The sequence below is a fragment of the Anolis carolinensis genome, unplaced genomic scaffold (assembly GCF_035594765.1).
Source record: "Anolis carolinensis isolate JA03-04 unplaced genomic scaffold, rAnoCar3.1.pri scaffold_7, whole genome shotgun sequence".
NCBI classification, from domain to species: Eukaryota; Metazoa; Chordata; class Lepidosauria; order Squamata; family Dactyloidae; genus Anolis; species Anolis carolinensis.
The window spans coordinates 8,010,257-8,037,045 of NW_026943818.1; the positions used below are offsets into that span (position 1 = coordinate 8,010,257).

General features: G+C 39.3%; 1 protein-coding gene across 1 annotated transcript in view; it reads right to left on the bottom strand.

The window, feature by feature from the left end:
- c5 (complement C5) overlaps positions 1-26,789 on the bottom strand; it is a 111,938-nt gene that overhangs the window by 32,350 nt on the left and 52,799 nt on the right. The window contains exons 19-29 of the mRNA XM_062958985.1: positions 25,956-26,040; positions 25,763-25,839; positions 25,531-25,670; positions 23,282-23,515; positions 19,083-19,143; positions 16,669-16,758; positions 14,943-15,155; positions 13,829-13,904; positions 9,306-9,465; positions 7,516-7,611; positions 2,776-2,947 (exon numbers count right to left, since the gene is read on the bottom strand). Coding sequence (XP_062815055.1) covers positions 2,776-2,947; positions 7,516-7,611; positions 9,306-9,465; positions 13,829-13,904; positions 14,943-15,155; positions 16,669-16,758; positions 19,083-19,143; positions 23,282-23,515; positions 25,531-25,670; positions 25,763-25,839; positions 25,956-26,040 — 1,404 coding nt within the window. The remainder of the gene's footprint in view (positions 1-2,775; positions 2,948-7,515; positions 7,612-9,305; positions 9,466-13,828; positions 13,905-14,942; positions 15,156-16,668; positions 16,759-19,082; positions 19,144-23,281; positions 23,516-25,530; positions 25,671-25,762; positions 25,840-25,955; positions 26,041-26,789) is intronic.

Genomic DNA, 26,789 nt, shown 5'->3' on the forward strand with positions numbered 1-26,789 from the left:
CCCAAAGTCTGAAATGACTTGAAGGCACAACAACAACAATCCGACTTGATTATCTCATTGGCCAGAAGCAGGCCCACAATTCCCACTGTAATCCTGATAAGTTTACAGTATGTGGGTTAAAATTATTTTTATTTTTAAATATTGTATTGTTTTTTCATTTAACAATATCGTAAATGAAATATTGTAAATGAATGATATGGTAATACAGTAGAGCAGGGGTCCCCAAACTAAGGCCCGGGGGCCGGATGCGGCCCTCCAAGTTCATTTACCTGGCCCCCGCCCTCAGTTTTATAATATAATATATTGTATATACATATAATATTGATAATAATATTATAATGTAATACAATATAACACTAATAATAATACCATATAATAATATTATATTCTATATTACACATAATATTACTAATAATATTACAGTATAGTGGTATAGTTCAATATAGTAATATCTAATGCTAATATTGTGCTATGCTAATAATATAATATATTGTATGTACATATAATTTGTAAGCCACTCTGAGTCCCCTTTGGGGTGAGAAGGGTGTGATACAAATGTAGTAAATAAATGCAGTAAATAAATAATAAATAAATAAATACATTTTAGACTTAGGCTCGCCTAAAGTCTGAAATGACTTGAAGGCACACAACAACAACAACAACAACAACCCTAATTAACTTGACTATCTCATTGGCCAGAAGCAGGACCACACTTCCCATTGAAATCCTGATAAATGTATGTTGGTTAAAATTGTTTTTATTTTTAAATATTGTATTGTTCGTTGTTGTTGTTGTTGTTGTTGTTGTTGTTGTTGTTGTTTTTGCACTACAAATAAGACATATGCAATGTGCATCGGAATTTGTTTGTATTTTTTTTCATATGATAATCCGGCCCCTCAACAGTCTGAAGGATTGTGGACCGGCCCTCGGCTTAAAAAGTTTGAAGACTCCTGCAGTAGAGTCTCACTTATCCAACATAAATGGGCCGGCAGGACGTTGGATAAGCGAATATGTTGGATAATAAGGAGAAATTAAGGAAAAGCCTATTAAACATCATAATAGGTTATGATTTTACGGATTATGCACCAAAACATCATGTTATACAACAAATTTGACAGAAAATGTAGTTCATTACACATTAATGCTATGTAGTAATTACTGTATTTACAAATTTAGCACCAAAATATCATGATCTATTGAAAACATTGACAACAAAAATGCGTTGGATAATCCAGAATGTTGGATAAGCGAGACTCTACTGTAATATAATATATTGTGTATACATATAATATTGATAATAAATATTATAATGTAATACAATATAATATTTATTTATTTATTACAGTATTTCTACCCCACCCTTCTCACCCAATAGGGGACTCAGGGCGGCTAATAATAATAATACAATATAATAATATTGTATAATATAATAATATTAATTATATATTATATATTAAATGTAATATTACTAATAATATTACGGTATAATGGTATAGTACAATACAGTAATATATAATGCTAATATTGTGCTATGCTAATAATATAATATATTGTATGTACATACAACTTGTAAGCCGCTCTGAGTCCCCTTCGGGGTGAGAGAGGGCGGGGTATAAATGTAGCAAATAAATAAATAAATAAATGATTGTTGTTGGTTGTTGTTGTTTTTTTTGCACTACAAATAAGACATGTGCAGTGAGCATAGGAATTTGTTCATTTTTTTTCTTCAAATGATTATTCGGCCCCTCAACAATCTGAGGGACCATGAATTGGCCCTCCACTTAAAAAGTGCTCTAGGGCTTGGTGGTCATCTCCATTTATAAGCCGAAGAGCCGGCGTTGTCTGAAGACACCTCCAAGGTCATGTGGCCTCTGGCGTGACTGCATGGAACGCCATTACCGCAATTCGAAGCCTGGGTCGGGATGAGCTCCTGGACTTTAGCTCAGCTTCCGCTTACCTAGCGGTTTGAAAGCAAAATGTGAGTAGATAAATAGGCACTGCTTAAAAGCAGGGAGGTATTAAGGAATCCATAAGGAAAAGCCAGGAAAATGCATGACTACATGGAGTGCCATTACCTCCCCACCGGAGCAGTACCTATTGATCTACTCACATTTATTTATTTATTTATTTATTTATTTACTACATTTATATCCCGCTCTTCTCACCCCGGAGGGGACTCAGAGCGGCTTACAAATCAAATGTACATACTATATATTATTAGCATAGTATATAATATAGCATTAAATTACTATATTGTACTATATCATGTACTGGTGGTGGCGCAGTGTGTTAAAGCGCTGAGCTGCTGAACTTGCAGACCGAAAGGTCCCAGGTTCAAATCCCGGGAGCGGAATGAGCGCCCGCTGTTAGCCCCAGCTCCTGCCAACCTAGCAGTTTGAAAACATGCAAATGTGAGTAGATCAAGGGAAGGTAACGGCGTGCCATGCAGTCATGCCAGTGGCCATATGACCTTGGAGGTGTCTACGGACAACGCCGGCTCTTCGGCTTAGAAATGGAGATGAGCGCCAACCCCCAGAGTCAGACATGACTGGACTTAACGTCAGGGGAAAACCTTTACGTACCTGACTATATCATTATATGGTAATATTATTAGTAATTTACATGTTTTCGAACTGCTAGGTTGGCAGACGCTGGGTCTAACACCGGGAGCTCATCCCACTCCCCGGATTCGAACCGCTGCAAGTTCAGCAGCTCAGCGGTTTAACCCACTGCGCCACCAAGGACTCCACCCAGGCTGGGTCTACATGTCTTTACCGATGACCACCGCTTTCTCCTTGAGCAAGGCGTAGGCCCGTCGCGCCTTGAGGTTGTTCATCCGGGTCAGGGTGAGCGCATAGGTGGCAATGGCCAGGGAGAAGGCACTCTGCGCGGATTCCACGTTCTGCAGCAGGTAATCCACCGCCCTGTTTTTAGCCTCTTCGGCTTTCTGCAAAGGCCAACGTGGAAAGGTTAGTGGAAAGTCAGATCTGGATGGAGGTGAACTACAACTCCCCCAAATCAAGGTGAATTTCCCTCAAAGACCTCCAGTATTTTTTGCTGATCTTGAGGGCTCTGTGTGCCAAGTTTAGTCCAGTTCCATCTTTGGTGGAGTTCCGAGTGTTCATTGATTGCAGGTGAACTATAAATCCTGGGACCTACAATTCCAAAATGTTGAGACCAATTCCCCTCAAAACTCTCCAGTATACAAATTTGGGCATATCGGGAATGCATGCCAAGTGTGGTCCGGATCCATCATTGTTTGAGTCCACAGTGCTCTCTGGATGGAGGTGAACTACAACTCCCCCAAATCAAGGTGAATTTCCCCCAAAGACCTCCAGTATTTTTTGCTGATCTTGAGGGCTCTGTGTGCCAAGTTTGGCCCAATTCCATCTTTGATGGAATTCCGAGTGTCCATTGATTGCAGGTGAACTATAAATCCCGGTACCTACAATTCCAAAATATTGAGACCAACTGTGATGACTCATGGGCCATGTAGTCCCGTTCCTAGTACTATTGTGGCAGATGAAGAGGAAAACTTGGGTTTTCCACCGTTTCAGCCAGAATTGGAGCCCTTGCACCTGCAAGATGTTTGCCCACAAGAAGTCAGCCAAACAAGCCTTGAGCAGAAATCTCCCCCATTTTCTCGCCGGGATTATTATAATCAAGATAGAGGCGCTAGGGAGGCGATTCGCAGAAGCGCCAGGATTGCTGCCAGACAATTAGTTGATTAAGCCTGTTTCCCTTGGGAAATCTTAAGGAGTCATGCATCTGGACACAGTATGGGTTTCGTTTCTTGTTCCCCAGGGAAAGTGTTCCTTGGCGGGAAAGCAAGATCCTATATAGGTGTTTACCCGCAAAGAAATCCTTGCGGAGTCAATTCGTCAGCTGGAGGAGTGAGATCGTGTGTAGACTTCGTACTCCAGTTCCCTGTTTCCCGGACCAAGTTTCCAGCCTTGCCTTGTCCCGCGTTGCCCACGGATCTTGTTTACTCTTGTTGCCTTGTTTCAAGTCTTGTTCTAGCCAAGTTTCAAGTTTGCCTTCCAGCCTAATTGCCAAGTTTCTATGGACCTAAGGACCTTGTCTTCTTCCCACACTTTGCTTGGCAAAGTGTGTGTTTCGGTTATTGGATTATAACTTTGGACCTTAATATCACATATTGGACAATATTTCTCTGGACTATATTTGACCTTTCCTGAAAGGTCTACTTCTGAACTATATTCTACATTTGTTTTTATTGACTTTATATATTTCCTTAATAAAGATATTAGTTAGATTCTGGTCTCTGCGCATGGTTCATGGTGCTCTGCAGCCTGGGTCCTGACACCAATTCCCCTCAAAAACCCTCCAGTATATAAATTTGGGCATATTGGTTATCGGGTATGCATGCCATGTGTGGTCCAAATCCATCTTTGGTGGAGTTCCGAGTATTCATTGATTTCAGGTGAACTATACATCCCAGTACCTACAACTCCAAAATGCCCAGGCCTCAGAACCGACCAGTATTCAAATGTGGGAATATCAGGTATGTGTGCCAAGTTTGGTCCGGATCCATCATTGATTGAGTCCACAGTGCATTCTGGAAGTAGGTGAACTACAACTCCCTCAAATCAAGGTGAATTTCCCCCAAAGACCTCTAGTATATTTTTGCCGGTCATGGGGGCTCTGTGTGCCAGGTTTGGTCCAAATCCATCTTTGGTGGAGTTCCGAGTGTTCATTGATTACAGGTGAACTATACATCCTGGGACCCACAATTCCTAAATATCAAGGCCAATTCCCCTTAAAACCTGCTAGTACAGTAGAGACTCACTTATCCAACATAAACGGGCCGGCAGAACGTTGGATAAGCGAATATGTTGGATAATAAGGAAAGATGAAGGAGAAGCCTATTAAACATCAAATTAGGTTATGATTTTACAAATTAAGCACCAAAACATCATGTTAGACAACAAATTTGACAGAAAAAGTACTTTAATAATAATAATAATAATAATATCATAAGATATACTGCTGGCATCATAAATTGGACACAGATGGGACTGGAAAATTTGGACAGAAAAACAAGAAAACTCATGACCATTCATCATTCACTGCACCCTCGCAGTGATGTTGACCGACTATATCTGCCTAGAAGATCAGGGGGCAGAGGACTCTTGCAAGTAAAACAAGCAGTCAAAGAAAAAGAACATGCCCTGGCAGAAGATGTCAAGCAAAGTGAAGAACCTGCTTTGATTGAAGTCAAAAATCAGAAACTCCTCAAAGCACAGCAGACAAAAAACCAGTACAAGAAAGCCGCACTACAAACTAGAGCTGACAGCTGGCACAACAAAACACTGCATGGAAAGTTCCTTGACAAAATTGAAGGAAAAGCTGATAAGGAGAAGACCTGGCTCTGGCTCACGAATGGGACCCTGAAGAAGGAGACAGAAGGCCTGATCCTTGCAGCCCAGGAGCAAGACATCAGGACAAAGGCAATGAAGGCCAAGATCGAAAAATCAGCTGATGACCCAAAATGCAGACTGTGCAAGGAAACTGACGAAATCATGGATCATATTTTTGCTGTAAGAAAATTGCACAGACAGACTACAAACAGAGGCACAACTATGTGGCCCAAATGATTCATTGGAACTTATGCCTCAAGTACCACCTCCCAGCAGCAAAGAACTGGTGGGATCACAAACCTGCAAAAGTATTGGAAAATGAGCACGCAAAGATACTGTGGGACTTCCGAATCCAGACTGACAAAGTTCTGGAACACAACACACCAGACATCACAGTTATGGAAAAGAAAAAGGTTTGGATCATTGATGTTGCCATCCCAGGTGACAGTCGCATTGATGAAAAACAACAGGAAAAACTCAGCCGCTCTCAGGACCTCAAGATTGAACTTCAAAGACTCTGGCAGAAACCAGTGCGGGTGGTCCCGGTGGTGATCGGCACATTGGTTACCATGCAAAAGATCTCAGCCGGCATTTGGAAACAATAGACATTGACAAAATTATGATCTGCCAACTGCAAAAGGCCACCCGACTGGGATCTGCGCACATCATCCGAAAATACATCACACAGTCCTAGACACTTGGGAAGTGTTCGACTTGTGATTTTGTGATATGAAATCCAGCATATCTATCTTGTTTGCTGTGTCATACAACGTCGTTGTGTCAATAATAATAATAATAATAATAATAATAACAACAACTTTTGTTTTTATATCCCGCCCCATCTCCCCGGAGGGACTCGGAGCGGCTTACATGGGGCCATGCCCGACAACAATACAATAACAGCAATAAAACAATAAAACAAGATCGGCAATAAAACAATGTCGCATCAATAAAAACATATGCAGTAATGCTACGTAGTAATTACTGTATGTATGAATTTAGCACCCAAAAATCACGATATACAGTAGAGTCTCACTTATCCAACATAAACGGGCCAGCAGAATGTTGGATAAGCGAATATGTTGGATAATAAGGAGGCATTAAGGAAAAGCCTATTAAACATCCAATTAGGTTATGATTTTACAAATTAAGCACCAAAACATCATGTTAGACAACAAATTTGACAGAAAAAGTAGTTCAATATGCAGTAATGCTATGTAGTAATTACTGTATTTACTAATTTAACACTAAAATATCATGATGTATTGAAAACATTGACTACAAAAATGCGTTGGATAATCCAGAACGTTGGATAAGCGAGTGTTGGATAAGTGAGACTCTACTGTATTCAAATTTGGGCATATCGGGTATGCATGCCAAGTGTGGTCCAGATCCATCATTGTTAGAGTTCTGGAAGTAGGTGAACTACAACTCCCGCAAATCAATTTCCTTCAAAGAGCTCCAGTATTTTTGTTGGTCATGGGGGTTCTGTGTGCCAAGTGATTTCCAGATCCATCATTGGTGGAGTTCAAAGTGCTCTTAGATTGCAAGTGAACTATACATCCCAGTACCTACAACTCCTATAAATCATGATGAATTCTCCCCAAACCTCTCTAGTATGTTCAGTTGCTGATCAAGGAAAGGGTTAAGGGAGAGGCAGTGGGCGGAGTCATGCAAATTCCACACCAATGGAGAGAGTCAGAAACACAGCCATATACACACATACATATTTTCACTTTTATTATATGTATAGCTTTATATATATACTAGCTGTGCCTGGCCACGCATTGCTGAGGCGAAGTATGGTGGTATGGGAAATAAAGTATTGAGGAATTGGTGGTAGTTAAGGTAAAGGGTCCCCTGGGCTGAGTGGGTTGCTAGTAGACCAAGTGAGCGGAGCTTAGCCTTCTAACTGGCAGCAATTGGATAAAAAACAATTCTTCCTCTCCCTCTAATTAGGACTTTATTTTTCTTTTCTTTTTGTTGTATCAACCTAGAGGCATGGATGAGGGGTTGTGCTGTCAATTTTCGAGGTTGTGGGGTGTTTACTTTTGTTGTTTTGTCCGCTGCCATGATGCCATCACTCTTTTATATATATAGATAGCAATGGCAATGAGGAAAAGGTGGCCTTACTTACCAGCAATGGGCATATATGAATTGCTCTGGCAAACCCAATGAGAGTGAAGGCAGTCAAGTACAAAGTGTTTTCTTTCTTCTCTTTCGGTAACGTCCCCTTTTGCAAAATAAACATTTAAATATATCCTTAAGGACCGGAGGGAAAAAAATAACTGCTTCTTTAAGAAATATCTAATATTCATAATACAATACTCATATTATGATATACTAATAATATAATATATTGTACATACATAAAATATTGATAATAATATTATGATGTAATGCAATATTATAATAATACACTATTATAATTGCATATTTATATTACATGTAATATACTATTATAATCGTATATTTATATTGCATGTAATACACTATTATAATTGCATATTTATATTACATGTAATATTACTAAAAATATTACAATATACTGTTACAGTACAATATAGCAATATATAATGCTTATATTGTGCTATGTTAATAATATAATATACTGTATGTACATACAGTAGAGTCTCACTTATCCAACATAAACGGGCCTGCAGAATGTTGGATAAGCAAATACGCTGGATAACAAGGAGAGACTAAGGAGAAGCCTATTAAACATCAAATTAGGTTATGATTTTACAAATAAAGCACCAAAACATCATGTTATACAACAAATTTGACAGAAAAAGTAGTTCAATACGCAGTAATGCTATGTAGTAATTACTGTATTTATGATTTAGCACCAAAATATCACGATATATTGAAAACATTGACTCCAAAAATGCATTGGATAATCCAGAATGTTGGATAAGCAAGTGTTGGATAAGTGAGACTCTACTGTAATATAATATATTGTATGTACATATACAGTAGAGTCTCACTTATCCAAGCTTCTGGATAATCCAAGTCATTTTTGTAGTCAATATTTTCAATATATCGTGATATTTTGGTGCTAAATTCGTAAATTCGTAAATTACTGCATATTGAACTACTTTTTATGTCAAATTTGTTGTATAACATGATGTTTTGGTGCTTAATTTGTAAAATCATAACTTAATTTGATGTTTAATAGGCTTTTCCTTAATCCCTCCTCATTATCCAAGATATTCGCTTATCCAAGCTTCTGCCGGCCCGTTTGGCTTGGATAAGTGAGACTCTACTGTAACTTGTAAGCCGTCCTGAGTAACCTTTGGGGTGAGAAGGGCGGGATATAAATGTTGCTAATAAATAAATAAATAATAAATATCTGTTCATAGAATCCTAGAGTTGGAAGAGACCCCAAAAGGCCATCCTGTCCAATTGGAAGACACCACTTGATCCCTACCGACAGATGACCACCCAGCCTCTGAATTCATCCTCCAGGGTCCATCAGATTCCAAGTTAAGACAAAACTGTATATATATATATATATATATATATATATATATATATACACACACACACACACACACACACACACACACACACAGTAGAGTCTCACTAATCCAAGCTAAACGGGCCGGCAGAAGCTTGGATAAGCGAATATCTTGGATTATAAGGACTGATCAAGGAAAAGCCTATTAAACATCAAATTAGGTTATGATTTTACAAATTAAGCACCAAAACTTCATGTTATACAACAAATTTGACAGAAAAAGGAGTTCAATACGCAGTAATGTTATGTTGTAATTACTGTATTTATGAATTTAGCACCAAAATATCACGATATATTGGAAACATTGACTACAAAAATGGCTTGGATTATCCAGAAGCTTGGATAAGCGAGGCTTGGATTAGTGAGACTCTACTGTATATATATATAATAAAAAAATTAAAAACTACCTGTAGTTTCAACGGCTGATAGGATGAAATTTCTCGGAAAGAGCCATCATTCATTTGACACATGTCAATCATCCATGTCAGAGTGTTGCACAGGGAATTCTGATCCACTGGGACGTAGTTGTGGACTTGCCCAAAGATCCGGAGGGCAAAAGCCGTGACCCTGTGGCGTCAAAGGATGGGATGGATTAGGAATCAGCTGGTTTGCCCTGTAATAGCCAGTAAGAGCACCTAAAGCTTCAGAGAGCTTCTGTAGTGTTCAACCATTTCAAAGCTCTCTGCTTGAGCGGTGATGGCACAATCGTCAGTGTAGATGAAACACTCTGTTCCTTTTGGCAGTGGCTGATCATTTGTGTAAATGTTAAACACTGATGGAGTAAAGATGCTCCCCAGAGGTAGGTCGTTCTGTTTTCACCATCTGTTTTGACCTTGGAACTCAACAAAACAGCTCCTGTTTTGTAGCAGATTTCCTATCAGTGGGTGAGATGGTAATTATATGATATTATAATTACTGTATATACTCAAGTATAAGCCTGGTTTTTCAGCCCTTTTTTAAGACTGAAAAAGCCCCCCTCGGCTTATACTCGGGTGAGGGTCCTGGTTGGCTTATATTTGGGTCAGCTTATACTCGAGAATATATGGTACATTTATTATTTTTCTCTGTTATTATTGGTATTATTACATTTATTATTTTTCTCCATTATTGTGCTATTATTACTCTATTACTCTATTATTATTATTATTATTATTGACGAAAAACAACAGGAAAAACTCAGCCACTATCAGGACCTCAAGATTGAACTTCAAAGACTCTGGCAGAAACCAGTGCAGGTGGTCCCGGCGGTGATCGGCCCATTGGGTGCCGTGCCAAAAGATCTCAGCCGGCATTTGGAAACAATAGACATTGACAAAATCACGATCTGCCAACTGCAAAAGGCCACCCTGCTGGGATCTGCGCACATCATCCGAAAATACATCACACAGTCCTAGACACTTGGGAATGTTCGACTTGTGATTTTGTGATACGAAATCCAGCATATCTATCGTGTTTGCTGTGTCATAATAAAATAATAATAATAAAATTAATAATAATAATACATTTATTATTTCACTCTGATCATTATTATTATTATTATTATTATTATTATTATTATTATTATTATTATTACTACATTTATTATTTTACTCTATTTATTATTTCATGTATTATTTCCTGTATTTATTATTATTATTATTATTAAATGTATTATTTTACTCTATTATTATTAAAAGGATACATAAGGGCATTTACATTGAAGAAGATCAGAATAATGATTTGATCAGACTTGGACAGTCTTATGTTAAATTTGAGCTTTATGCCTCGGCTTATACTCGGGTGAAGGTCCTGGATGGCTTGTATTCGGGTCGTCTTATACTTGAGTATATATGGTACATTTATTATTTTTCTCTATTATTATTGCTATTATAACATTTATTATTTTACTCTATAAATTATTATTATTTCATTTATTATTTTACTCTATTATTATTGTTATTATTACATTTATTTTACTCTATTATTATTAATACATTTATTATTTCACTCTGATCTTGTTATTATATTCATTATTTTACTCGATTATTGTTAAATGGATACTTAAGCACATTGACATGGAAGAAGAATAATGATTTAATCAGAGTTCGGTAGTCTTATCTTAAATTACAGTGTCATTTAAACATTCAAAAACATTATAATGAGGGAATTTAGCTCACAATACAAATTGAATTTTGCCAGAGATCTTCTCAGTCCCACTGGAGAGAGTGCCGAGATCACCATATCATCAGCGTAAAGTAAGATGTTGATAGTTCTGGTCGGAACTTTAGGGCCATGTAGATTGTCATTTGAAAAGGTCAAATAAATACATTATTATTATTATTATTATTATTATTATTTTGCCAAAGATCTTCTCAGTCCCACTGGAGAGAGTGCCGAGATCACCATATCATCAGCGTAAAGTAAGATGTTGATAGTTCTGGTCGGAACTTTAGGGCCATGTAGATTATCATTTGAAGAGGTCAAATAAATACATTATTATTATTATTATTATTATTATTTTGCCAAAGATCTTCTCAGTCCCGCTGGAGAGAGTGCCATGATCACCATATCATCAGCGTAAAGTAAGATGTTGATAGTTCTGGTCGGAACTTTAGGGCCATGTAGATTATCATTTGAAAAGGTCAAATAAATACATTATTATTATTATTATTATTATTATTATTATTATTATTATTATTATTATTATTTTGCCAAAGATCTTCTCAGTCCCACTGGAGAGAGTGCCGAGATCACCATATCATCAGCGTAAAGTAAGATGTTGATAGTTCTGGTCGGAACTTTAGGGCCATGTAGATTATCATTTGAAAAGGTCAAATAAATACATTATTATTATTATTATTATTATTATTATTATTATTATTTTGCCAAAGATCTTCTCAGTCCCACTGGAGAGAGTGACGAGATCACCATATCATCAGCGTAAAGTAAGATGTTGATAGTTCTGGTCGGAACTTTAGGGCCATGTAGATTATCATTTGAAGAGGTCAAATAAATACATTATTATTATTATTATTATTATTATTATTATTATTATTATTATTATTATTTTGCCAAAGATCTTCTCAGTCCCGCTGGAGAGAGTGCCATGATCACCATATCATCAGCGTAAAGTAAGATGTTGATAGTTCTGGTCGGAACTTTAGGGCCATGTAGATTGTCATTTGAAAAGGTCAAATAAATACATTATTATTATTATTATTATTATGCCAAAGATCTTCTCAGTCTCACTGAAGAGAGTGCCATGATCACCATATCATCAGCGTAAAGTAAGATGTTGATAGTTCTGGTCGGAACTTTAGGGCCATGTAGATTGTCATTTGAAAAGGTCAAATAAATACATTATTATTATTATTATTATTATTATTATTATTATTATTTTGCCAAAGATCTTCTCAGTCCCACTGAAGAGAGTGCCGAGATCACCATATCATCAGCGTGAAGTAAGATGTTGATAGTTCTGGTCGGAACTTTAGGGCCATGTAGATTATCATTTGAAAAGGTCAAATAAATACATTATTATTATTATTATTATTATTATTATTATTATTATTATTATTTTGCCAAAGATCTTCTCAGTCCCGCTGGAGAGAGTGCCATGATCACCATATCATCAGCGTAAAGTAAGATGTTGATAGTTCTGGTCGGAACTTTAGGGCCATGTAGATTATCATTTGAAAAGGTCAAATAAATACATTATTATTATTATTATTATTATTATTATTATTATTATTATTATTATTATTTTGCCAAAGATCTTCTCAGTCCCGCTGGAGAGAGTGCCATGATCACCATATCATCAGCGTAAAGTAAGATGTTGATAGTTCTGGTCGGAACTTTAGGGCCATGTAGATTATCATTTGAAAAGGTCAAATAAATACATTATTATTATTATTATTATTATTATTATTATTTTGCCAAAGATCTTCTCAGTCCCGCTGGAGAGAGTGCCATGATCACCATATCATCAGCGTAAAGTAAGATGTTGATAGTTCTGGTCGGAACTTTAGGGCCATGTAGATTGTCATTTGAAAAGGTCAAATAAATACATTATGATTATGATTATTATTATTATTATTTTGCCAAAGATCTTCTCAGTCCCGCTGGAGAGAGTGCCATGATCACCATATCATCAGCGTAAAGTAAGATGTTGATAGTTCTGGTCGGAACTTTAGGGCCATGTAGATTGTCATTTGAAAAGGTCAAATAAATACATTATGATTATGATTATTATTATTATTATTTTGCCAAAGCTCTTCTCAGTCCCACTGGAGAGAGTGCCATGATCACCATATCATCAGCGTAAAGTAAGATGTTGATAGTTCTGGTCGGAACTTTAGGGCCATGTAGATTGTCATTTGAAAAGGTCAAATAAATACATTATTATTATTATTATTATTATTATTATTTTGCCAAAGATCTTCTCAGTCTCACTGGAGAGAGTGCCATGATCACCATATCATCAGCGTAAAGTAAGATGTTGATAGTTCTGGTCGGAACTTTAGGGCCATGTAGATTATCATTTGAAAAGGTCAAATAAATACATTATTATTATTATTATTATTATTATTTTGCCAAAGATCTTCTCAGTCTCACTGGAGAGAGTGCCATGATCACCATATCATCAGCGTAAAGTAAGATGTTGATAGTTCTGGTCGGAACTTTAGGGCCATGTAGATTGTCATTTGAAAAGGTCAAATAAATACATTATTATTATTATTATTTTGCCAAAGATCTTCTCAGTCTCACTGGAGAGAGTGCCATGATCACCATATCATCAGCGTAAAGTAAGATGTTGATAGTTCTTGTCGGAACTTTAGGGCCATGTAGATTGTCATTTGAAATGGTCAAATGACTGGTCAAATAAATACATTATTATTATTATCATTATTATTATTATCACTTAATCATCTCTTAAAGGAACGGGACTCACCAGGTGCTGCTTTCCCCGTCTCTCCAGACGCTGAAGGAGAAATCCCGCTTCCGGAAGGAGAGGATGCTGATGATAGCTAGGAAACAGAGGAAACAACAGTGCTTGCAAGTCTGAGAAGGAATGTGAATCAGTCTATTATTATTATTATTATTATTATTATTATTATTATTATTATTAGATATAGTATCTGTAGTGTCTCAGAGACCTCCGAGTCGTGACCCCATCGCCATTATGGATCAGACCGAAGAAGAGATGGGGTTTGTGCCATTTCCGCACGATTCTGCTCCCTTCCAGATGTCCCCTGTTGACAGTTTTAGCCCACAGTTAATTAAAAAGGGCCTTGACTCACAGCCCGGTTCTCCAGAGAACGCTATGTTTGACCGCAAATTGTTTTGGGAAACATCTCGCGCGGAGAAACAGAATTTGAGGAGAAGCGCTAGATTAGCGGAGAAAGCAAGCGTTAATTAAGCCGGTTCCCTTGAGAGTTTCCCGGGAGGATTGCAGCTGGCAAGTTGTTGACTTAGTCCACTTTCCTTTGGGAAAGAGTGTTCAGACACCTGGCTGGAAAGGAGAGCGAAGTCCCATAAAAGTTCTGGGCGTCAACTGTCCCTTGCGGTGTTCAACATGTCAGTTGAGGAATTCACATCAACTCTAGTTCTGCAGTGCGCTACTCTCGAGTAGACCGGCGTTGCCTCTTGTCTCCCTGTCAAGCCTGGACAGCGATTCAGCTTTACCACGACTAACTTTGCCTTGCCTTGCATCCTAGCCTCGGATTTGAGCCCTGGAACTCTTTGACAGATCTTGCCTTAATCCCCACTCAAACAGCCTAAAGGTTTGAGTGTGTTTCGGTTATTGGATTTAAAACTTTGAACTCTAATACTGGACATCTACTTTCATATTACTGGACTATATTTGACCTTTCCTGAAAGGTCTACTGCTGGACTATATACTCTGCTTATTTTTAGTTGTCTCCTTTATTTCCTTAATAAAGATATTAGATTGTTTATTGGCCTTTGTGTCTGATTCCTAGTGCTCACGCTGCCCTGAGGTGTCACAGTATCATAGATTTGGAAGGGATCCCAAAGGCCATCCAGTCCAGGAGTCCTTTGCGCACCTTCCTTCATTCTCCTCTTCATTTGGATTTCCGGAGTGAGGCTTCCTGAGCCGAGGATATCCCAGTTGCCGGTCCTTTGCAAGAAGTCAAACACATAGAAGACCGGCACCACGTTCATGAGTTCGGCTTCGGCGCTTCCTCTGGGAAGATTGGCCAGGAAGAGGAGTCCCTCGGGGGAAACCACCGCATGGATCACTTCCCCCAAAAGGAGCCCTGCGAAGGAAGGAAAACAAACTGAATGGGGCTTCGGTGGGGTATTTAATTGACGCGTAACTTCATATCATCATCATCATCATCATCATCATTGTCATCATCTCAGTCCTCAGCCCTAGAGTAATGTACAATGACTTCAAAAAAGAACAAAGATAACAACAATAACAATAACAGTAATAATCCCAGTCCTCAGCCTTAGAGCAATGTACGACTTCAAAATAGAACAAAGATAACAACAACAACAATTCCAGTCCTCAGTCTTAGAGCAATGTACAATTACTTCAAAACAGAACAAAGATAACAACAACAACAACAACAACAACAACAACAATTCCAGTCCTCAGCCTTAGAGCAATGTACAATTTCAAAATAGAACAAAGGTAACAACAACAACAATAACAATAATAATCCCAGTCCTCAGTTATAGAGCAATGTACGACTTCAAAATAGAATAAAGATAACAACAACAACAACAACAATAACAATAATTCCAGTCCTTAGCCTTAGAGCAATGTACGACTTCAAAATAGAACAAAGATAACAACAACAACAATAATTCCAGTCCTCAGTCTTAGAGCAATGTACAATTACTTCAAAACAGAACAAAGATAACAACAACAATCCCAGTCCTCAGTCATATAGCAATGTTCGACTTCAAAATAGAACAAAGATAACAACAACAACAATAATTCCAGTCCTCAGTCTTAGAGCAATGTACAATTACTTCAAAACAGAACAAAGATAACAACAACAATCCCAGTCCTCAGTCATACAGCAATGTTCGACTTCAAAATAGAACAAAGATAACAACAACAACAATAATTCCAGTCCTCAGTCTTAGAGCAATGTACAATTACTTCAAAACAGAACAAAGATAACAACAACAATCCCAGTCCTCAGTCATACAGCAATGTTCGACTTCAAAATAGAACAAAGATAACAACAACAACAACAACAACCATCACCACCACCACCATATTATTCAGGCTTAGAGCAACTTATAATTTCAAAATAGAAATAAAGGTGATGATGACGATGATGATGATCACACTCCTCAGCCTTAGAGCAACGTACAATGACTTCAAAATAGAAACAAAGATGATAATAATAATAATAATAATAAGTGATTAACTACACTACATTCATACTGACCTCTCTCACCCTAGACTTTCCACAGATATATATTAACCTCTTTGCTTAGTTTTCTCCATACCTCACAACCTCTGAGGATGCCTGCCATAGATGTGGGCGAAACGTCAGGAGAGAATGCTTCTGGAACATGGCCACACAGCCCGAAAGACATACAACAACCCCAATAATAATAATAATAATAATAATAATAATAATAATAATAATGATAATAATAATAGCCACACTCCTCAGACTTAGAGCAACGTACATGCCAGTAGAGAATGCGCTGCATGCCATAGCTTCACCACCACTACCTTACAATAGTTACTAAAACACCACAGAAGGACATACAAGGGATGTTTCGGCTCTGGGTCCGTCTTACCTTTGACGCTCAGAGTCCGGCTGAGGCTGGTCTTTGGGACGATATTGAGGGGGGTCTTCCGACTGAACCCCACCTCCCGCACGACTGTCCCTGTCGGTTGACAAATGCACAAGGAAGCCCGTCACATCAGGACAGCATTTATAATAATACTAGCCGTGCCCAGCCACGCGTTGCTGTGGCGAAGTCTGGTGGTATGGGAAATAAAGTATTGAGGAATTGGTGGTAGTTAAGGTCAAGGTAAAGATTTTCCCCAGACATTAAGTCCAGTCATGTCTGACTGTGGGGGTTGGTGCTCATCTCCATTTCTAAGCCGAAGAGCCGGCGTTGTCCGTAGACTCCTCCAAGGTCATGTGGCCGGTATGACTGCATGGAGCACAGTTATCTTCTCGCTGGAGGGGTACCTATTTATCTACTCTCATTTGCATGTTTTTGAACTTTAGGGTTGGCAGAAGCTGGGGCTAACAGTGGGGTCTCTCTCCGCTCCCCCAATTCAAACCTTTCGGTCCAGAAGTTCAGCAGCTCAGCACTTTAACACGCTGCGCCATCAGGGAATATTATTTCCTAAAGGTTGTGAATATACAATATTTCTGATATTTTTGTCTGTTGGAGGCAAGTATGAATGCTGCAATTAGGAAAAATGATTAGCATGTAATGGCCTTGCAGCTTTAAAGCCTGGCTGTTTCCTCCCTGAGTGAATTTTTTGTTGGGAGGTATTAGCTGGCCCGGATTGTTTCCTGTCTGCAATTCCCTTGTTTTCAGAGTGGTGTTCTTTGCGATATTAATTAGATAATCTGTGGAAGAGGCCTAAGTGAAGCCTAACTCTGCCTGTCCCCTGGGGTGAGTCGGTTGCTAGGAGACCAAGTGGGCGGAGCTTAGCCTTCTAACTGGCAGCAATTAGATAAAAACAATTATTGCTCTCCCTCTAATTAGGACTTTATTTTTCTTTTCTTTTTGTTGTATCAACCTAGTGGCGTGGATGATGGGTTGTGTTGTCAAATTTCGAGGTTGGGGGGCCTGTAGTTTTGTTGTTTTGTCCGCTGCCCTGATGCCATCACACTTTTATATATATAGACTAGCTTGGAGACCCAGTGATGCCCGGGTCATTTGAGAATGGTATTATTTGTCTTTTAATGTAATGTATTCTATTTGGAGTGGGTGAACTACAATTCCCAGAACCGTGGCTGAATCCTCCTGAAACCCTGCCAGTATTCTAAGTTGGCCATTTTGGGCGTGTGTCCCAGGTGTGGTGCAGTACTCTGTGGATGGGGGTGAACTAGTGCAACTTCCAGATTCCCGGGTCAATTGCCCCGAAATATCTATCAGTATCCACAGCAGGCAATATTCAGTCTGTGTGCCAAGTTTGGTCTAGATTCGTCATTGGCTGGGTTCAGTGGTCTTTGGATGGAGGTGAACTACAACTCCCAAAATCAAGGCCCCTTCCCACAAATACCTGCAGTATGTTCAGAAGGTCATGAGGCTTCTCTGTGTGAAGTGTGGTCCTAGTGCATTGTCGGTGGGGATTAGTGTTTATCTGGTTTCAGGTGAACTATAACTCCCTTTTTCCAAACTTGTCCAATATGTTGTATTGGTTATGGGGGCTCTGTGTGCCAAGTGTGATGGTCATTCATTGCAGGTGAACTATAAATCCCAGTACCTACTACTCCTCAACTTCCAGTCCAGTTTCCCTCCAAACCCACCAGTAGTCAAATCTGGGCATATCGGGTCTGCGTGGCAAGTTTGGCCGAGAGCCATCATTATTTGGGTTGATAGCGTTCTGGGTGTAGGTGAACTACAACTCTTGTATATTCCCCAGTAGGAGTGACAGGGCTCTGACTTGATGCGGGGTGAACTACAACTTCCACCATGTGGAGTCAATTCCCAAACTCCTCCAGTAAGTTTAGTTGCAGCTCAGTTCTGCTCTGTTTGTTATGCAGAGAGATTGGAAAGGGAAGGGCAGTGGGCGGGGACATGCAAATGCCACAGCAATGGAGAACCCTGGGATGCCTGCCTGTGGTGGAAGAAAAAGCAAAATCTAGGAGGAAATGGTCCCCAAACGAAAGCATTCCTTGGGTGGTGGGACGTAGTGTTTGGGAAGGACATTGGCAGGGACTGGGCTGCATGTTCATGGCGCTCGCTGTAACCACAATGTCAGTGGAAAAGAGTGACTTGCTAGATTCTGAACCCTGGGAACTATAGCCTGTTTGTGGAGGCCGGAGGCTGTCTGTGTGAGCAGACATCCGTGCCACATACACACATATGGGTTTTTGCTTTTATTATGGATTTAGATTAGATTAGATTAGATTAGATTAGATTAGATTAGATGAGCAATATGGTGTTTGGATAATATAATGGGTCACCCCGAACTTTACATCCCACCCAATTCAGGGAAAATTGGGAAATGTTGTTTGACGTACCATAAACGCCTTGGGGATCCAGTGTGTTGCCTTCATACTGCTCTTCTCTGATACCTTCTGGCTAAAAATGGAAATAGGGGAAATAAGGAAATTAATGTATGAAGGAGCTCTTGATCCCCTGAGAGAATCCAGGAGAAGACCTTGAAGCCCAGGTGCATTCGACACGATGTCATGGCTACTAGGTGGGTTATTGGCTATTACATGGCTATTAAGGAGTGTTGGCTTAATGCCTTTCAGAGGAGACAATTATTTATTTATATTTATTATTAGCAACATTTCTATCCCGCCCTTCTCACCCCGAAGGGGACTCAGGGTGGCTTACAAGTTATACATACATACAATATGTTATATTATTAGTATAGCACAATATAAGCATTATATATTATTATATTACACTATACGACTATATTGCAATATTATTAGTAATATTACATGTAACATAAATATACAATTATAATAGTGTATTATTATTATTATTACATTGTATTACATTATAACATTATAGTCAATATTATATGTATATATAATACTAGCTGTGCCCGACCACGGGTTGCTGTGGCGAAGTCTGGTGGTCTGGGAAATAAAGTATTGAGGAATTGGTGGTAGTTAAGGTCAAGGGTAAAGGTTTTCTCCTGACATTAAGTCCAGTTGTGTCCGACTCTGGGGGTTGGTTCTCATCTCTATTTCTAAGCCGAAGAGCCGGCGTTGTCCGTAGACTCCTCCAGGGTCATGTGGCATGACTGCATGGAGCGCCGTTACCTTCCCTCCGGAGCAGTACCTATTCATCTACTCTCATTTGCATGTTTTTGAACTTTAGGGTTGGGAGAAGCTGGGGCTAACAGTGGGGGCTCTCTCCGCTCCCCCAATTCAAACCTGCGGCCTTTCGGTCCAGAAGCTTAGCAGCGCAGCGCTTTAACACGCTGCGCCATCAGGGGATATTATTTGCTAAAGGTTGTAAATATACAATATTTCTGAATTTTTTTTGTCTGTTGGAGGCAAGTATGAATGCTGCAATTAGGCAAAATGATTAGCATGTAATGGCCTTGCAGCTTTAAAGCTTGGCTCATTCCTCCGTGAGTGAATTTTTTGTTGGGAGGTGTTAGCTGGCCCTGATTGTTTCCTGTCTGGAATCCCTTGTTAGATAATATAAGATTATAAATGGGTTATATAGCTGTGTGGAAGGGCCTTGAGTCTACACTGCCATGTAATCCAGTTAAAATCTGAGAATCTGTATTTTATATGCCTAAGTGAGGCCTAACTCTGCCTGTCCCCTGGGCTGAGTGGGTTGCTAGGAGACCAAGCTTAGCCTTCTAACTGGCAGCAATTGGATAAAAACAATTATTCCTCTCCCTCTAATTAGGACTTTATTTTTCTTTTCTTTTTGTTGTATCAACCTAGAGGCATGGATGATGGGCTGTGTTGTCAAATTTCGAGGTTGGGAGGCCTTTCGTTTTGTTGTTTTGTTGGTCGCTGGGATTCCATCACTCTCCAGAGGAACAGTGGACATGATCTTCACTGCTCGACAGCTCCAAGAAAAATGCAGGGAGCAAAACCAACCTCTGTCCATGGCATTCATTGACCTTGCAAAGGCATTCGACACAGTGAATCGCAGCGCTCTCTGGGCCATCCTCCAAAAAATCGGGTGCCCTGACAAATTTGTGAACATCCTGCGGCTCCTCCATGATGACATGATGGCAACAGTCTTGGACAGCAACGGCTCCCAAAGTGACCCATTTAAGGTGGAATCGGGTGTCCAGCAGGGATGTGTTATTGCCCCCACCTTATTTTCCATCTTCATCGCTATGATACTTCACCTTGTTGATGGGAATCTTCCCACCAGAGTGGACATCATGGCAAGCTATTCAACCTCAGCAGACTGAGAGCCAAAACCAAGGTCACCACAACATCTGTTATAGAACTCCAATATGCCGATGACAACGTAGTCTGTGCGCACTCAGAAGAAGACCTACAAGCCACTCTCAACACCTTCGCAGAAGCATACGAGAAACTCGGCCTCTCATTGAACACCGAGAAAACCAAAGTGCTCTTCCAACAGGCACCAGCTAATCCCTCTGCAAAGCCAGGAATATTTATTATTATTTATTTACAGTATTTATATTCCGCCCTTCTTTCTCACCCCGAAGGGGACTCAGGGCGGATTACAATGAACACATCTATGGCAAACATTCAATGCCAACAGACAAACAACATACATTAGACAGACTCAGAGGCATTTTTAACATTTTCCAGCTTCACGATTCCGGCCACAGGGGGAGCTGTTGCTTCACCGTCCAGTAGTGGCTGTACTTCCTCATTCCTTTCCTCGTGTTTTGCTGGCAGTTTTATGGTGTTGTAAATTAGCCTCCCCGCATAAAGCGTCCCTAAATTTCCCTAATTGACAGGTGCAACTGTCTTTCGGGGCTGCATAGGTCAACAGCAAGCCGGGGCTATTAATGGTCGGAGGCTTAACCCGACCCGGGCTTCGAACTCATGACCTCTCGGTCAGTAGTGATTTATAGCAGCTGGTTACTAGCCAGCTGCGCCACAGCCCGGCCCGTTAAGAATACAGCTTAACGGTGTCACATTAGAAAATGTTGACCATTTCCGCTCCCTTGGCAGCCACCTCTCCGCAAAAGTCAACATCAACACTGAAATACAACACCGCCTGAGCTCTGCGAGTGCAGCATTTTTCCGTATGAAGCAGAGAGTGTTTGATGACCGGGACATCCGTAGAGAGACCAAGGTGCTTGTTTATAAAGCCATTCCCCTCCCAACCCTGCTCTATGCCTGTGAAACGTGGACAGTCTACAGACATCACACTCCACTCCTGGAGCGTTTCCATCAGCGTTGCCTCAGGAAAATCCTGCAAATCTCTTGGGAAGACAGGCGGACAAATGTCAGCGTGCTGGAAGAAGCAAAGACCACCAGCATTGAAGCGATGCTCCTACGCCATCAACTCCGCTGGACTGGCCACGTTGTCCGAATGCCCAAAGATCACCGTCTCCCAAAGCAGTTGCTCTACTCCGAACTCAAGAACGGGAAATGTAATGTTGGTGAGCAGGAAAAGAGATTAAAAGATGGGCTCAAAGCCAACCTTAAAAACTGTGGCATAGACACTGAGAACTGGGAAGCCCTGGCCCTTGAGCGCTCCAATTGGAGGTCAGCTGTGACCAGCAGTGCTGCGGAGTTCGAAGAGGCACGAATGGAGGGCTTAAGGGAGAAACGTGCCAAGAGGAAGGAGCGTCAAGCCAACCCCGACCGGGACCGCCTTCCACCTGGAAACCAATGTCCTCACATGCGGATCAAGCATAGGTCTCTTCAGCCATCTACGGACACACAAGACCCAAGACCCTACAACTGGAAGACCATCATCCTCGGCCTACGAGGGATCACCTAAGTAAGTAAATAAGTAAGTAAGTAAAGTACAATATATTATAATGTTGCTGTAAGGGATGGCTCTCCTGTCTCTGCTCTCAAGTTCATGATTCAAGTACTCTCAACTTTCCTGTTCTGGTTCATGGCTTTGTTTCCTTGAAGGGTTTACTTGGAAACGTTCTTGCTTTCTTGTTTATGGATTTATGCTTGAAGCACTGCTGTGGATTTTGGTTCTCTTGATTTTATGGCATTTTTGGATGACTGCTATTTTGTATTCCCATTTTGCTGATCCTTTTTATAGAGTCTGTATGTATATTGATAATCTTATATTATCTGCTTAGAACTGAATTATATGAGGCCCCTTCTTCACAGCTGTATAAAATGCACAATGAAGTGGATTATATGGCAGTGTGGAGTCAAGATAATCCAGTTCAAAGCAGATAATATAAAATTCTAAATGGGTTATATAGCTGTGTGGAAGGGCCTTGAGTCTACACTGCCATATAATCCAGTTAAAATCTGATAATATGTGGAAGAGGCCTAAGTCTGCCTGTCCCCTGGGCTGAGTAGGTTGCTAGGAGATCAAGTGGGTGGAGCTTAGCCTTCTAACTGGCAGCAATTGGATAAAACAATTATTCCTCTCCCTCTAATTAGGACTTTATTTTTCTTTTCTTTTTGTTGTATCAACGTAGAGCCATGGATGATGGGTTGTGTTGTCAGATTTTGAGGTTGGGGGGCCTGTAGTTTTGTTGTTTTGTCCGGTGCCCTGATTCCATCACTCTTTTATATATATAGATAATAATAATATTTAATTAACGCCTTACCACGACCCGCAAGGTCTTCACCAGGACCTCGTTTCCCGCGGTGCTCCTCAAGGTGAAATTCACGGTGTGGAGGCCCAGCTCCAGAGGAAGGACCTTGAACTGGACTCTCGCAATGGAGGAGCCTTTGAGGTCACGGAACCGGGCGCAGGAGGTTCTTTGGATGCCGTGCCGACCCGGTCTGGAGACAGATCCAAAGAGGCAGACCCCACTGCCCACGCTGACCGAGGCACAGAACTGCAACGTCCAAGAGAAAGCAGGGTCAGCACAGTCTCAAGGGTATCTGCCAACATCTATAATGAAAGTTGGAATGGGTTTGTATGCATCTGGAATTGGAACTGGATGCTGGGAGTTGTAGTCCTCCTACATCCAGAGAGCACTGTGGCGGAATTGGAACTAGAAGTCGGAAGTGGTAGACCTCCCACATACAGAGAGCACTGTGACGGAACTGGAACTGGATGCTGGGAGATGTAGTCCTCCTACATCCAGAGAGCACTGTGGCGGAATTGGAATTTGATGCCGGAAGTTGTAGTGTAGATCCTTATGCATCTTCTAATGGAACCATTCATGAAATGCAAACAGAGCCAATGACTTTTTTGTTAGTAATAATAATAATAGCTGCCCACCGCAACTAAAATAACAACAACAACAACAACAACACCGTGTCAGAGCTGCCCAACACTTTGAGGAAAAGAAACATAAGGAAAGAAAATAGATACTCATCCAGCATTTTGGAACTATTATTATCACCAGCATCAGCATCAGCATCAGCATCATCATCATCTACCCTGCTTTTTTATTATTATTATTATTATTATTATTATTATTATTATTATTATTATTATTATTATTATTTTGTTTGTGGTGGGCAGTTACTATTATTATTTAATAATAATAATAGTAATAATAATAATTATTATTATTATCATCATCATCTACCCCACATTATTATTATTATTATTATTATTATTATTACTATTATTATTCCCATAGGAAATAATAATAATAATAATAATAATAATAATAATAATAATAATAATAATAATGTTTGTGGTGGGCAGTTATTATTATTATTATTATTATTATTAATAATAATAATAATAACAATAATAATAATAATAATAACAAAATCCAGCATATCTATCTTGTTTGCTGTGTCATAATAAAATAATAATAATATGTTTGTGGTGGGCAGTTATTATTATTATTATGTTTGTGGTGGGCAGTTCTTGATATTATAATTATTATTATTATGTTTGTGGTGGGCAGTTGTTGATATTATTGTTGTTATTATTATTATGTTTGTGGTGGGCAGTTGTTGATATTATTATTATTATTATTATTATTATTATGTTTGTGGTGGGCAGTTTTTGATATTATTATTATGTTTGTGGTGGGCAGTTATTATTATTATGTTTGTGGTGGGCAGTTGTTGTTATTATTATTATTATTATTATTATTATTATTATTATGTTTGTGGTGGGCAGTTGTTGATATTATTATTATTATTATTATTATTATTATTATTATTATTATGTTTGTGGTGGGCAGTTTTTGATATTATTATTATTATTATTATTATGTTTGTGGTGGGCAGTTTTTGATATTATTATTATGTTTGTGGTGGGCAGTTATTATTATTATGTTTGTGGTGGGCAGTTGTTGTTATTATTATTATTATTATTATTATTATTATTATTATTATTATGATGTTTGTGGTGGGCAGTTGTTGTTATTATTATTATTATTATTATTATTATTATTATTATTATTATGTTTGTGGTGGGCAGTTATTGTTGTTGTTGTTGTTATCATCTACCTGACTTTATCTTTCTAAACACAGTTCGGCCTTGGTTGGTTTGTTCGTGGTGCAAATAATAATAATTATTATTATTATGTTTGTGGTGGGCAGTTTTTGATATTATTATTATGTTTGTGGTGGGCAGTTATTATTATTATGTTTGTGGTGGGCAGTTGTTGTTGTTATTATTATTATTATTATTATTATTATTATTATGTTTGTGGTGGGCAGTTGTTGTTATTATTATTATTATTATTATTATTATTATTATTATTATGTTTGTGGTGGGCAGTTGTTGTTGTTGTTGTTGTTATCATCTACCTCACTTTATCTTTCTAAACACAGTTCGGCCTTGGTTGGTTTGTTTGTGGTGCAAATAATAATAATAATTATTATTATTATTTGCAAAGACCAGGTTGTTAATCACTAACATTAACCGGGAGGAACTGACTCTGATCGTCGACGATTTGTAATTGTAAACGGTTCCCATCAATTCGATTTGCTCTCCGCGGACGACGGAGTACGGGGTGCGCACATCGATGAAGACCTCTTTGGCCACTTGCACTTCCACGGCGTCCGCGACACAGATCCCTGTTTGGGAAACAAACAAACAAGGCGCATCGCTGAAAGAGCTACGGCTCATCTTACAGAAAGAATTTGGATTTCTCTTTCCTGTGACACACCTTGATCTGAAATGCTGATGCCTTGAATTTCCCAAGTGGTCAGGGAATCGGGCAAAGTCACCAGAAGCGTCTTGGAGCTGCATTGATTTGGAACAAAAATGGGACACTTGACGTATGCGTTTCAACCCCATTCCCAGCAAAGAAAGCCAGAGAGAATTTGGAGAGATCGAGTCGACAATTCAAAGTTCTGTACCGGTAAACTGGGTGGACCTCCCAAAGCCAGCTTTCAGGGAAATAGCTCCGGACCTCTGGATCCAAATCCAAAAGGGCAGCGAGGACTAAGGAAAAAAGAAGTGAATTATCAAGACATATTAAACCAGAACCAAACTGAAGGACCTACAGCTCCGTGGAGGAGAGGCTATTGGGACTACTAGTTAGCTAACGTAGTTTTGGAAATTCATTAGCATTCATCATTTCAAGGAAATGCAACATTAGTGTGTAATGTTAATAATAATAATAATAATAATAATAATAATAATAATAATAATAATAATAATAATAATACCAGTATAAGTCTTATAAGAACCTGCTTTGATTGAAGTCAAAAATCAGAATCTTCTCAAAGCACAGCAGACAAAAAACCAGTACAAGAAAACCGCACTACAAACTAGAGCTGACAGCTGGCACAACAAAACATTGCATGGAAAGTTCCTTGACAAAATTGAAGGAAAAGCTGATAAGGAGAAGACCTGGCCCTCGCTCACGAATGGGACCCTGAAGAAGGAGACAGAAGGCCTGATCCTTGCAGCCCAGGAGCAAGACATCAGAACAAAGGCAATTCAGGCCAAGATAGAAAAATCAACTGATGACCCAAATGCAGACTGTGCAAGGAAACTGACAAAACCTTTGATCACATCCTCAGCTGCTGTAAGAAAATCGCACAGACTGACTACAAACAGAGGCACAACTAGGTGGCCCAAATTATTCATTGGAACTTATGCCTCAAGTCCCACCTCCCAGCAGCAAAGAACTGGTGGGATCACAAACCTGCAAAAGTATTGGAAAATGAACACGCAAAGATACTGTG